This window comes from Rattus norvegicus, chromosome 1, assembly GCF_036323735.1.
Source record: "Rattus norvegicus strain BN/NHsdMcwi chromosome 1, GRCr8, whole genome shotgun sequence".
Lineage (NCBI taxonomy): Eukaryota > Metazoa > Chordata > Mammalia > Rodentia > Muridae > Rattus > Rattus norvegicus.
The window spans coordinates 227,548,241-227,563,245 of NC_086019.1; the positions used below are offsets into that span (position 1 = coordinate 227,548,241).

Sequence of the window (15,005 nt, forward strand, 5' to 3'; positions counted from 1 at the left end):
GAATTGATAAAATGTCTCATAGCACTTTTGTTTTTAATATTCAAAATTATAAATTGCAGTACTATTTTATGTGACTGGTTTGAATTAAATAAAATAATTAAAATAAATTAAATAAAATTAAATAATTTAAAAGATGCAGAAAAAAATGACAGACCAGTTTTCTTTCACATCTGTCTGCAGGAGTTACTTCAATGGGCATTTAGTTTTACCCCTCCAATTATCGATTCGCTCACACTCCAGAATTAGTCAGTGGTTCCCAAAGGAGCCACTGAAGTGAAAAGAAAGCCTTTCTCACTCACAGGCACACTTTGCTTTCTAACACGCATTTGCTCTGGCCCCTGTTCAATCCTTGTGATACCAGGAAAGATAGGATGTGGGCCATTGACTGCCTCATTCTGCTGTGAATGGAATTTCCGAAACCACCCTTTAGCCTGTGACCTAATGAGTCGGTGCAGACTATCAGATTTCTTGTGACTGTGCCCTTTACCAGTTTAGGACTTTTCACTAAGCCATGGTAGCCACTCTTCACTAGAGAACTCTTTGTCAGATCCCTCACAAATTGTGTCAGCAACTATTCTAAACATGCAAGTTGTTAAATAATTACAAAACAGATGCAGATACAGGAATGTGGTAATCAAACCACATTCTCTTGCTTATCACAGACTGTATCACTGACAATTTCCTTAGAGGAAACCTTTGTCCAGCCAACCAGACTGGCACTGTGATATGTCTTGCAGCTTGGCTGGCTGTGAATTAGTTTCTTTGATCTCTTCTGTGGGAGGGGTAGTTTTCCCTTAGCACAGAGCAGATGCGTGCTCATTGGCAAGGTTGCTGGAATGATCTGTCACCCATCTGCACCTCAGGAAGAAGGAAGACCCTACTGACTGCCCCAGCAAAATCTCAGCCTAGTTCACAAAGATTTTACTGAACCCAGGTAGAGAATTTGTCTTCCTAATGACATCAATCCCGTTGCCAAAACAAGATATATCCTAGGAGCGAAGTATTCAAGGTTTCAATGTTAAAGCATCAAGAACATGAGTTTTGTGAACTAGAATCAAAATTTGCCTCTACTTTCTGCTGTTCCGCAAGCATAAACTACTTACCTACAAAACAGGATACATGATCCTTAACTGTAATGGTAACGTGGGCGCTAGAAAGAGCCCGCCTTTGTGCCTGGAGCCCAGAGAGCCTCCCTGTTCCTTAAACCACTTCATTGTGTGATGAACTCACAAAGGAAACAGTGCATAGCTGGATTAAATAAGCCACTTAAATCCAAACCTCGCAAGTCCCAAAAGTGAATCTCAGTGAACTTTCACACATTTAGGAGGGCCGTTCTGAAGCCATGAACTTCACTTGGAATTTGATACTTTCACAATCAACTGTATTTTTTTTGTGGACTTATCTAATACAAAAGACCAGGACAGAGTTGAAACTAGAAAAAGAGTTATTTGTTGTCCTTTTTCATGATCCGAGTGTCTTTTGCCTGGGTTCTCTGCTGCCACATTCACCACCATTACTCTTTCTTAGTCTCCTTTATGTTATTCCACACACACACTTACAACTGTCCACATATAAGCATTTTTTCTACTTTATAGGCTGGGACCTGCACATGAAGAACTTTCTGCTGTATTTCTGAGTTTGAGTGACCTTTGCATAATATTCTACATATTAAGTTCATTCCTTTTCCTGCAGACTTCTTGATCTCAATTTGTTTTTAGAACTTCATATCCTATTTTCTATGTGAGTCATATTTTCATTTATCTATTGATGGACTCCTAGGTTTCACTTCTTTGTCATTATAAATAGGAAAGGCTTATGATACTATCCATAGTAATAATTGTGGCAATAAAGATCTTACCCTCAAAGGACGTTAGTCTGGCAGCCAGATGGAGATTGTGGCAATGAGAGATAATGAATGAGAGGTTGCTAACAATGCACCATGTAGGAGAGGGCAGAAAAGAATGGGAGGAGGCACTAGAATGGACTAGGATGCTGTAATCTCTTTGACATTGGTTTGTCTTTTAGAATCACAGTTGGCTCCGTCTAATGAGCATTTAGCATGTCTGTCACATAGAAAATGTGAGGCTGCTATCCTGAACAAGAGGAATGAACTTCAATCAATGTATTTTACTTTAGAATAGCGTGGTCCATCAGCATCCATAGGTTCAATATTTGTAAATTAAACCACCACCATAGGATCAGAATGGGTAGCTGCTTACATGGATGATGTCATAAGGTCCCTCCCAGCTTTAAAGACAGAGTTCACAGGCTTTCTTTGCCATTTTATCTAAATAATAAAGTATAACTACTATATCCAGTATTGTTTTATGTAGCAGAAGATAACTAGCATTAACCCAAAAGGCCTGTGGGTTACATGCAAATTTTATGTAAATTAAGCATCTATGATTTTAGGTTCTCTTTCTGGGACTTGGGGAGCAGTTCTTTCTGGATACCTAGGAAAGCTCATGTATTTATAATATGATAAAAGGTGATATTTGGGTGTATGTTGCTTCGATTTAGTGAATATTTCGGAACAAAATCTTCACCTCACCGTCCTATCATTATCAAACTTAAAGTTAGAATGGATGTTTGGGTCTCTCAACTCTCACATGGTTCAAAGAGAGAAATCAGAATTCAAAGCAGGGGGAGGGTTATTTCACTGAAAATTCACCATCCTTACTCTTTCTGATACCGAAGGATGAAATACGTGTGAGAGGAGGGGAGCCGTGGCCTAAAAGAAATAAATGTAAGAACAAAATTATTTATGACAGCTTTGTATAGGATGGTTTCTCAAATGTCAAGGTTTCTTTCAAAACCATTTTTCTATCTACCTGTAGAGGAAGGCAGGAGTCTCGTGTGTGTGTGTGTGTGTGTGTGTGTGTGTGTGTGTGTGTGTGTAGAATTTATGGAGTTCCAGAAAATACTAGTTTTATACACAGAATTTTTAAAATTAATTACATTTAAAATATTTATTTGCTATTTGCATGCACACACACACACACACACACACATAAATGTGTATCTGTACAGGTATCATGCCTCTGTCTAAAGGTTGAAGGACAGCATGTTGATGATGGTTCTTTCCTTCTACCATGTGGACTCAGGGACAGAACTCAAGATGTAAGATGTGGCAGCAAGAACCTTTAGTCAATGAGCCCTCATCAGGGCCATGTTTTATTTTAGTAGTTGTTCCTTTATCCCCTCTTAATTCTACAACAAATATTTTTATTTGATATGTGTGTGTGTGTGTGTGTGTGTGTGTGTGTGTGTGTGTGTGTGTGTGTATGCTTATTTCTTTCCAAATAAGATTATGGGACAAATTTGTTCTTCATTTTTTTCTGAAAGAGAATGTAGGAAAGTGGAAGATCTCATGGACATTGGTGACTAACGTAAAGTGACTGAGTGGCTCATGCAGGGAAGCTGGCTGGCTGTAGATGAGATAGACTATGTATTCTATTTCATTCCTTTGCTGAAGGGGAAAACTCTATTTTGGGCCCAGCTCAGGATCTCGACTAACAGATATCTTCTGTGACCCATGGAGAATCTGCAGCCTGTCCACGCTCACAAAGTTCCAATTAAAGCGTGAATTATAACGTGGCTGTTACTATAAATGTGTGTTCATTCATTTTGTGTGTGAAGAGCACAGCAGAATTAGCAGAGCTGCTCTCAGAAGGAATTGTCTGTTGGAGTACCCAATTATGGTTACTGACATCTGGTGATGGTGGTGGTGGTGGTGGTGCTCCTTACTACCCGCCCAAATGTTCTAGGTTCCTGAATGAAAGACACACACACACACACACACACACACACACACACACACACACACACACACACCCTTTATATTTGGATATGCCTTAAACAGCTCAATGGCTGGGCCACTTCCTAACCTCCACATGGATGATGTACCCTTCTCCCATATTCCTGAGTTATTACTAAAATCTATATTCTATCTTGGCTGCCCTGCAGCCCATCAGCTGTATTCCATGTCACCTATGTAATCACTACCTCTCTGTCTTCTACCCTTCTCCTCCCTGGTGGCTGTCTTCCTTCCCAGGCATGACAGCAATCCCTCTCCTTCCCCTCAGTCCCTTGCCTGGGAATCCTAAAGTCCCGCTGCTGTCTCTCTTCCCAGCCATTGGCTACTGACAACTTTATTTACCAATGAAAACCAACTCAGGATAAGGTTCTGTGCAGATTCTCGAGCAATTTTGGGGACCAGTTTAACATAATACAAGTGGCATTAGAGCAAATGCACAAAAATATCTGCATGCTTGTTACTTTTCTTATCTGCCTTACAAAGTAGCTGACCGAAGCAACTGTAAGGAAGAAGGATTTATGCTGGCTCATAGTTGGAAAGGGGAGAATTTGCAGTGATGGTGAAGGGAGGGAAGAGAGTATGGTGGCAAGAGTGTGGTGCTAGGATTTCTCATATCTTATTGGACCAGAAATCACAGATTTCCAGACACTATTGGATCCTGGTTATAACCCATGTGCCATGCCAAGCCTACATCTGCCCCTCGGTCCCTATGTCTATCAACTCTTACTTGTGTGACAACTGTTAAAACATTTCAGCCTGTATTTGCCTTTCACATGCAAACCACTGTGTATATGATGAGGCCTCATTTTTAATTGGGTACAATGGGAAAGGACACTTATTTGGTACTTTAGTCCTAATTTGGTAAGGGAGATAGTCTCTTTATTTCTGAATCAAATGAGCTAATGTGTGTAAATTAACTAGAACATGATTTCAAGTAAAATAAACATGGTCCTATTATAATAGGATAAAGTGACATCTATTAAAATATGCCATTTCTATTCTAGTCATTTAACTATTTGGTAGACAACTGGAACTTGTTCTAAATGTTAAACAAGAGAAACCATTACAACATTCTAGATTGTTGGGTGTGTAAATGTTCTGGACTTTAGGCTAATGGAGCTTCTGTTTGTAAGGATATAAGTTCATAAGGTTGTGATGTTGTGCTTGTGCATCTAGTATTTTGATTATCCTGAATGGATTGATCTGTGATTTTCAGGCAGATGTTGACAAAGCTGTGAAGGCCGCAAGACAGGCTTTCCAGATTGGCTCCCCATGGCGCACCATGGATGCTTCAGAGAGAGGACGCTTGCTGAACAAGCTGGCTGACTTAATGGAGAGAGATCGTCTGCTGCTGGCTGTGAGTATTAACCAATGCCAATAACCAGATACATATGTGGGTGCAGCCCTCACTGCTTCAACTGGCCAGTCAGTCAGTATGGTTAAGAGAACACATGGCCAACCGTCCTGCCTTTTCTCTAGAACTTCTCAGAGCCCTTGATATGGTAAATGCTCCTCTAACAATGCCTTTGATTTCTCAGACTCACTGGAGATAATGTCATTCTGGGGAATATTTATGAATTTCTTGCAAGTGACAAAATATTGCTCTAAAATAAATTGTAATATATCAAGCCAAATATTTTTACAATGACTCCTCTTCCCAGGTATCTGTTCAAAATGTCATGACAAAGAGAAGTGATTTTTGTTTTCACAGGGTATAAAAGAATTAACAAACAGAATGTAGAATTAATGTGGAATAAAATAGTGCTTTGTTTTGAGTGCTATGCTTTTTTTTTTCATTTCTGTGGATAGATATGTCAGTATAGAATATAAATGAGAGCAGATTTTCTTGTTTTTTTAAGTCCCTGTTTAATAAAGCCAACTGAAAGCAGTGCGGTTTCCCATTAGAATCCAAACTATATTTTATTATCTTCATATCACTGGAAGCAATACCAATTACTTGTAAAGAATCACACTTTTTTCAAATTCGCTAAATTTTTCAAAATTAGGGAAAAATACAATCAGTAGCTGTTGCAATAAAACCACAGCCTCCTCTGTGTTGAATAGGAAGAAAGCAGATAACATGGCTTCTGTCATTTGTCTCGGCATGAAAAGTTTTAACTGCCTCTGTCACCTTGGAAGGCCACAGGATGAAGAACAGACATAGAAAAATCACGTAGGCATCCATTCTGAGGGAGTGGACATATAAACTGGAAAGGAGGGCTTAGCTATTGGGTGATCACCTCGTAGAATGTAGGGTTTCCAGGAGACCTGTATAATCAGAATGAAAAGAGAAGGAGGACAGGACTACAGGGGCAGAAAGTCTGGAACTTTATAGTCTGACTGCTGAAATAGTTGTTACTATGTTGTCTCCCCATCAGGACTATCATTGAAAACTGCTGGGGAGAGTCCATGGACAAAGTGGATGAATAGATTTTTTTCTATCTGCCAGAAATATGACAATAGTTATTTAGGCATTGAGAAATTGCAAACACTCTATGTCTGTAGAGTTGGACAGCAAAGTGGGATCCTGTTATAATACTTCTTATATGACAAGGAAATTACTAGTCATATTCACAGACGCATACCTGTGAAATTGTGCCTCATGTTTAGACATTGCTTAGCTGGAAGGGATTCAGAAAGTGACCGAAAGGACACAAGGGTCAGACCACCAGAATCTTACTATCAGGGGATCGTTTACCATGATCTTGCTATGTGGCCATAAAAATAACCAACTATTTGACTCTGTTTTAAAAACAGGAGTTTAATCAAGATGATTTGAGATTCCTTATGATTACAGAGCTCCCTTTCATACTCAAATATTAACTCATGAAAATATTGATTATATATTTTAATTTACTTTTTATTCTTATAGGATACCATACATTTATAAAATAGATACTGATTATATCGATACACAACTACTTCCTACCAACCCTGTCTACCCCCCCACGTGCCACCTGCCACCTTTTTGACATTCTCTCTTTACAACTTCTGAGTTCAATTGTGCTCCTCATATGTACATGAGTATACAGTCATTCTTTTTTATTTAAATTATTTCATGTGTGCAGATGTTTGCCTTGCATGTGTTTCTATGCATGATGTGTATGATCGCTGCTCTCAGAGGGCAGAGGAGGCATAATATCACATGTAACTAGAGCTGTACATGACTGTAAGCCATCATGCTGGAAATGAAGCTGGTTCTTCTAAAACAGCAGCTGATGTTCCAGCCATCTCTACAGCTCCATGGAGCAATTTTATTAATCTAATATTCTGGTTGCAATTACTGACTGTGTTTTGTGTTGTTTTTTCAGACAATAGAGGCCATCAATGGTGGGAAAGTCTTTGCCAATGCGTACTTGTCGGATTTAGGAGGCAGCATAAAAGCATTAAAGTACTGTGCAGGCTGGGCTGACAAGATCCATGGTCAAACAATACCGAGTGGTGAGTACACTTGGAAAAGTAGGAGGGATTGTGACAAAGGCCAGGCCACTATCACAAATTCTGATGAAGATGTCAAACAATAAGACGAAGACTATTTTCTCCTTGATTTTGAGTAAACAGCTTTCTGAAGAAGGAACTTCTATTAAGAGTCAACATTCTTTAAAGTTGTATCTATTAACTATGCAGAAAATAAAACTCTGTAGCACATAGGCAGCATTACAGTAAGACCATGATCATAGATTCAGTTAAAAATTCAGTGAGGTGTCTAAGCGCTCAAACTGTCCAAAGCTGTCTATGAAATTACCGATTTCTGCTCCATTTCCATAACAACACTGATATCCTTCCTACAACATCGTTTTTTTAACACGCACACACACACACATATGTATGTATACATATACATATATATAGTCCAGAAAGAGGCAGTTATGCTAATCTGTGCCCTTTTAAATTGAGTGTATTTAGAATTAACTAATTTATATATTAGCATGTTTTACAAACCACAAAGATGAGAGGAGTGCTTTTACTAGCTGAGTTAAGTTTGCATGGAAGTGATTGTGTAACTATTACTCAGTGTGCATGTAGGAGAACAGACACGTGAAAAATATTTCAAGTGAAAAAAATAATCAATTTGGGAATGGAGTAGAGGCTGAGTTTCATGTCTGTAATTGAACTCAAATAATCCACATCAGTTCTGTTCCTGATGGGCACTGCCAAGCTAACTGGAGAATTTATTATGGAAGGTGGTCACCAGGAAGTTAGGATTTATGAATGAGACCACAGACGTCCCATGAAGGGGGCTCTTTCGAGGCTCTTATTCCACGGGTAGGAAACCTAGAAGAAACTGTTTAAAGTACCTGTGGGTCTTGACAGAAAAAGTACCTGCTGTGGTAGCAGTAAGCTCCTGTGGAAGCCAGAACAAAATACAGAATAACAAAATTCCCCTGGTAACCACATCAGAGTAAGGCATAGGACTTGGCCAAAGCCTGATGGTTATTTTTTAAAGATTTTTCCCTTAGATTAAAAGACATTGCATTTGTGTTTAGTAGGCACCACCACCACCACCACCACTACCACCACCACTGCCGCCACCACTACCACCACCACTACCACCACCACTGCCGCCACCACTACCACCACCACTACCACCACCACCACTACCACCACCACTACCACCACCACTACCACCACCACTGCCGCCACCACCACCACCACCACTACCACCACCACTGCCGCCACCACTACCACCACCACTGCCGCCACCACCACCACCACCACCACCACCACCACTACCACCACCACTGCCGCCACCACTACCACCACCACCGCCACCACCACCACTACCACCACCACTACCACCACCACTACCACCACCACTGCCGCCACCACTACCACCACCACTACCACCACCACTGCCGCCACCACTACCACCACCACCATCCACACACACACACATACACACACACACACACACACACACACACACACACAAATTTCAAGGCAGTAGAAACACAGCTTACATTTTTAATATTTTAAACCATTCACCATCTTAAAGGTTCATGGCCCTGGGAATTTTGAGACATTGGAAACATTTACACCTTATCGATACTCTTCTCTCCCCAGCTCCTTTCCGGACTACTCTATAAACAGGCTGATGTGGAAGGCAGCCATTTTGAAAACAAAAAATAGAGTTAACTGCCTGTCAGATCTTTTCCCATCTTGTCACATATACCCCAGTTTTTAGAATGAAATTGACATTTGAGGATCCCATTGTTTACATTATTAGCCTTGTAAATAGGGTCCTTTGTTTGCTTTTTGCTGCTGAGTATGTGGTTCTTCTCACATCAATCTCAAATCCACCCTGCCATGCCTGCACAACACATTTACCTTTAATGAGTGCTGTCTGTGTCTGCTCTGTTTTCCAGATGGAGACATTTTCACTTTTACGAGACGTGAACCTATTGGGGTGTGTGGCCAAATCATCCCTGTAAGTTTTCCTTCCTGACTCCCAATGAGGGAAAGAAAGGTCGAATTCCATTAATCCAGGGAGGAAGCCCATTTTCATACAAGTGAAGCTCATGCAATGGTTATGTGTGAGGTAAATTCAACAAGCATGACTGCCTGCAGCTTATCGTCCTGTAACTGAGCTTCTTATATAGGAGTTAGCTCCTTCAGAGACCTTGGATAGATGGCTGTGCCCTTGGAGGGCATTTCAGTGTTATCACATGAGCCCCAAGTGTTGACTGCATGAATGGCTTTGGAAATTGTGCTATGTTCCGGTTTCGTGAGCTGTGCCGTGTAAGAATATGACAAGGGTTTATCACGGCTCATCTGTGCTGAGACTCCACGTCAGTGGGTCACAGTCATACTGGCAACCTCCAGCACTCTGTTTCCTCCCTGAAATTTCTCACCATGAATAGTAAATGCAGCAAGATTGTTAAAATATCAGAAAATATCTTTTGACTTAAGTAAAAAACTGGGAAAGTATGTGGCCTGCATTGCAACTTTAGAAATCAAGATTGGGTACTCAAAGTTCTTCTGTCAGAAAATCAACTTCTGGATGAACCAGATTTCCTCTAAGCTTGACACACAGGACATGAGCTGTATATAGCTGATGTAATTTAAAAGGCAAAATTAAAATAGAGTGAGGCGTCCCACTTCTTTTTTGGAGTGACAGTGACTCTTATTTAATGAGACTGAACATATCGATGCATTTAATAGAAGTGCTTATTACTTTAAAGGCTTAAAATCCCTCCAGCACATCTACATCACTCTACCAGTGAGTAACTTGAATAAGTCCAAACACTAACTGTCCTCAGCTGCTTTGTTCGGTTGTTCTGGGGATCTAAGCCTGGGCCTCACACAGACATGTACTATCCCTCAGCGTTCTTTCTCGGTGGATTCAGAAGAGATCCATCTAAAGTAGCAAGAACCACTTTCAGGACTCTTGGGTGGTGAATGCCTAAGCAGAGAAGTAGTCACCTATCTCACTTCTTACAGCTGGCCAGAGGGTGTGTAGGGATCTGAACCCAAAGCTCTCACCCTCTGGATGTGAACTTCCTTTGGGTTTAACAATATTGTTTGCCCTGATCTGAGCCTACCTCTCTGTTGTGCAAAACAATTGGAATGTATCCATGGCCTGATTTCAGTCTCACAAATCCAAAATGTAAAAATCAAGTCTTCTAGCATTAAATATGCTAAAAGATATTATGATTAGGTAAATTCAATAAAGGGACTCTAGGGAAATATAGGGGAGAGAATGTCACATCTTTTCACATCTGATATGCTTATTTATATACAAAACCATAAAGTATTCTTCCTTGTAGAATAAGCATTCAGGATAGCAGGACTTGATTAAATTTGGGAGTGTTTTCCTGTTTCCTTCTATACGGTGAGTCCAGAACATTTAGCATGTATTAGTTGCTCTTAGCGGTGACCCTAAGTGAGATGTTTCAGGGAAGTATGAAGCACTTACACAGTTTTATTCAACATCTATCAAGGCAGGTTGTTCTAGAACCTGTGGTTTGAGACAATGTAAAGGGTCCATTTTTTTCATTTTTGCTTTCTAGTGGAATTTTCCACTGCTTATGTTCATTTGGAAGATAGGCCCTGCCCTCAGCTGTGGGAACACGGTGGTCGTCAAGCCAGCAGAGCAAACTCCTCTCACTGCTCTTCACATGGCATCTTTAATAAAAGAGGTGAGTTTCCTGAGTCTAAACCTGCAGTCATATCCTGGGTCCCCGTTTACCTTACAGACCTTGTTTACGTGTACTGTACACTTCAAGTATTGTTCACATGAGGCTCCTGTTCAGTCATGCAGGTGAAAGCAGCAGAACTCGGTTGGGGATTTAGCTCAGGGGTAGAGCGCTTGCCTAGCAAGCACAAGGCCCTGGGTTCGATCCTCAGCTCCGGGGGAAAAAAAAGAAAGAAAAAAAAAAGAAAGCAGCAGAGCTAAGGGCTGGGATTCTGTCAGTCAGCACAAATGTCTCTTCTCCTAAATAATGACAGGAAGCCATAGTCAGAGGCTCATAGCCAATCACCTTGTAATCCGTTATTTATACTGTGGACTCTCATGAACATAATCCAGGAAGAAATGAAGTGTTCTTTCAAATGTTGAAATATTTGTTGACAACTGCCTGGTTGCTTCTGTAAATGCCTTCAATCATTTTAGTTTTAATAGGCTGAAGGTTGGAAGCAATTGTGGTGATATACTTGTGGGAATATTGGGACATATTGTGAAAAGAATATATCCAGCCGTTCATATTCATCTTCATTTTCTTCTCTGTTCAAAGTGCATGGAACACGGCACTTTTATGTAGTTAACCAAAATGTGTGATTTTACCACTTTAAAACATTGGATTTCATCCTTAATATTGTATCAAAGACTCAAAATGGCAACTTAGAATTTCATAATGAAAAACAATGTCTTGAAGATATTTTCATTTCAAACAAAAATGGACAAAAAATTGTCAAAAGTGGTGCTTTTTTTTAATCAAATACCATGAACTTATAACATGGTCATCAAGGCTCTGTCATTGGTGCTGTCAGTGGGAGAGAAATCTGTCCGCCATTCTCATACTTCACAGAGAGGCTTTGCCTTTGTGATGTTTTACTGATCAAACAATACCACTTGGGATTTGTAACGTAGCCACTTTCATGACAAGTCAACAGTGAAAAATTGAAAACATGATCTCTAGATTTCTAGCCCTGATGATCATCCCAAATGTCTATGTACTTTATCATAATTTTCTGAATTGTGGGAGTTCACCCTTCTGACATTTAGCACAGCTAATCGTTAGAAATATGAGCCACTGATGGGGTTTTGAGTCTTGGAAGAAATGAAACATCCCCTTTGAGTAAAATTCCATATTGACGAAAAGCTAGTAATAATAAAGAATAAATACGTAGGTGAAATTTTCTTGGGAGAAAAACTTATAAGGTTAGACTAAGAGCACAGCTTCAGTCCCATACCCACCTCTGCTGTGAATTAAATTCTCCATCTGTTGGATGCTTGTAGGCAGGGTTTCCTCCTGGCGTGGTGAACATTGTCCCTGGTTATGGGCCAACTGCGGGGGCAGCGATCTCCTCTCACATGGATGTGGACAAGGTGGCCTTCACGGGATCAACCCAGGTAGGGCGGATCTCTGAGTATCTCATCCCCTCCCAGAGCAAGCATGTTTCCTGCAGCTATTTATCAGACAATGCTTCTTAAAATAAAAGTTACTTCAATGATTTGTTACTTATTCAGTCCTTGAAAAATATGTCTATCCAGCCCAGCTGGATGAATTTAGGATAAAAGAAGATACCTGTTGCTAATTCAGAATGATTACAATGTTCAATGTGTTTACTATTATGTCTCTCATAGAAATTTAGCCACTGGCTCTGTCAGATGACTGGAAAAATATATGATAGAAACAATATAAATTAGAGCACAGTGATTTATATGAATGAATGTAAATACATCCTTCAGATTAAGAAAATTAAATAGAGTTTCACCCTTAGCATCTTTTTTTTTTCCGGAGCTGGGGACTGAACCCAGGGCCTTGCGCTTGCTAGGCAAGCGCTCTACCACTGAGCCAAATCCCCAACCAGCATCTTATGTTTTGGAACTGTCTATCCAGCATACCCTGAAAAGGAGACAAATTCTGCTTCCCTCCATGCTTCTGTTGGAGAGTCTCAGGTTTGAGTGTGCCTGGCCTCAGTATGGATAGACACAGTTGAAGAATAGTCAACAGTCTATAAGCACTAATAAGGAGGGGCAAAAGGAGGGAGAACAAAAGGCTTGGAAGATAGAATTCTGTATATTTCATGATTTTCTATCATAAACAAAAAGAAAATCTAGAGCTTACTCTATTTCCAACTGAGCGATATTTGTGTCACCCTACTTGGCTATCACGTTAATAGCTATCCAGCCCCAAAAGAGACTGACTGCATGCCTCATTGGCGTGGATGAAAAGTAAGCTGACAATACCTGCAAGAAATAAAGAGGATTGAGAAGGTGATGAATTATGTACAGGAGAGTAAGGAAAGGAAAACTTACCTGAACCTCGATGCGTGCTACAACTTGCTGAAAGTGTCGAGGAATGGTTTTAACTACTTGAGGACTGAGAAGCAAGAAGAATATTCACCACAATAAGTCAAGGTTGATTTCCCTTATAAGTACAGTTGCTTCAGCATTTCATTAAACACCACAGAAAGCTGAACTGACGAAACATTACATTCTATTTTTATTCTATTTTTGATCTTCTAAAGTGCATCTTCTTTGTCTTTCATGAATAGTAGAAAGATAGTACGCAGTGGAGAAATGTCTGACTGAAATATGATTAAAAGCAGAGACAATGAAAAGCAACAACCAAAGAATTGTATTCAGCATTTCTCTTGGGGGAGGGGAGAAGATGAGAGGATGCCAGTGACACACTAATAACTTCTGTAAATAATGGTTGACATCATAGCAGGAAAAGGCTGACAGATAGAACCCTGGGTTTTCCCAGCCTCTGCCACATTTCTGAGTCCAAAACCTATGTTCATTACTCTAGTCCTGATCCCAGCAGCAGTGTAAGGGCTTAATGGTCTTGACTGATCCTGGGCTATATACCATTTTGAGGCTACTTTATATGCCCCCAATCTCACAAAAAGCATGGAAATTAGAAGACCAGGCAACATACGAGGTCAAATTCCAACCTAACCATTTAAATACTATGCCTCTAAAACATCAAGTATCTTTGCCACATTTTAATTTCTTTATCTGAAGAGCATAGGGACCCTAATATCTGCTTTACTTGGTTTTACATAGTAAAAGTGAGAACTAGTAGAATAAGACATCTAGCAGCCCCCTAAGAGCCAGCAAATGGCCTTGGTTACTCTCTTTCACTTTCCCAGGCTTTGGGTTTTATGGGGACATCAGCTTCTTGCACCTGACTCCCAGTGTTCCCACACTGCCTTGGTGCTCTTATCTGAAGTTCTCAGAAACCCTGAATTCAACAGTGTTTCCATCTGTGTTCCTGCTGTCTGAGATTCCTAATCGTGAGCGTGTACACCCTTGGGGATATTTCTCACTCTCTTGCCTGGCTAGTCTCAAGGCTCTTTTGTTCAAGGTTAGTCACAGGATGGTGTAGGACTACTTCTAAATAGCAAAATGATAATGATGTGATTTTAGAAGATCCATTGAGGGAAACATAGCATTAGTCCAAAACAAACACTCTGTGGAAACTTGTTTATACTTTTTCTCAACATTTGTTTCCTGACTTAGAGGTCCTGAAGCACTTTTAATCCCCAGGCAAATGAATCTCTCATAGGCACAAGCCACATAGTATATAAGAAATATTTTATGAACACTGGTTACCTCTTCTTCACAAGGAATGCAACAAAAGGATAAACAGTTCATTTTTTTGCCTTTTCATAATCCTCTTTGGGAAGTTCATGTTTTACCTTTTCAAATTAAGGGAATGAAATTATGAGATAAAAGTAACATGACTGGTTTCTGAGAAAATTCAAGCAAGCTTCAAATTGTCTACCTGAATTTGATATATATATATATAGTTTATTCCTCACTCATTTATTTTTATTTTAATATACTATTTATTTATTTACTTTATTTACATAAGTACTCTATCTGTATGTATACCTGTATGCCAGAAGAGAGCATCAGATCATATCATAGATGGTTGTGAGCCACCATGTGGTTGCTGGGACTTCAACTCAAGACCTCTGGAAGAGCAGCCAATGCCCTTAACTACTGAGCCATCTC

At 40.0% G+C, this 15,005-nt stretch overlaps 1 protein-coding gene across 7 annotated transcripts in view; it reads left to right on the forward strand.

Moving 5' to 3' along the window:
* Aldh1a1 (aldehyde dehydrogenase 1 family, member A1) overlaps positions 1-15,005 on the forward strand; it is a 152,559-nt gene that overhangs the window by 121,302 nt on the left and 16,252 nt on the right. For all 7 annotated transcript variants that reach the window (XM_039093858.2, XM_039093931.2, XM_039093900.2 and 4 more), the window contains 5 exon segments: positions 5,034-5,174; positions 7,129-7,258; positions 9,184-9,245; positions 10,828-10,956; positions 12,276-12,389. In XM_039093858.2, coding sequence (XP_038949786.1) covers positions 5,034-5,174; positions 7,129-7,258; positions 9,184-9,245; positions 10,828-10,956; positions 12,276-12,389 — 576 coding nt within the window.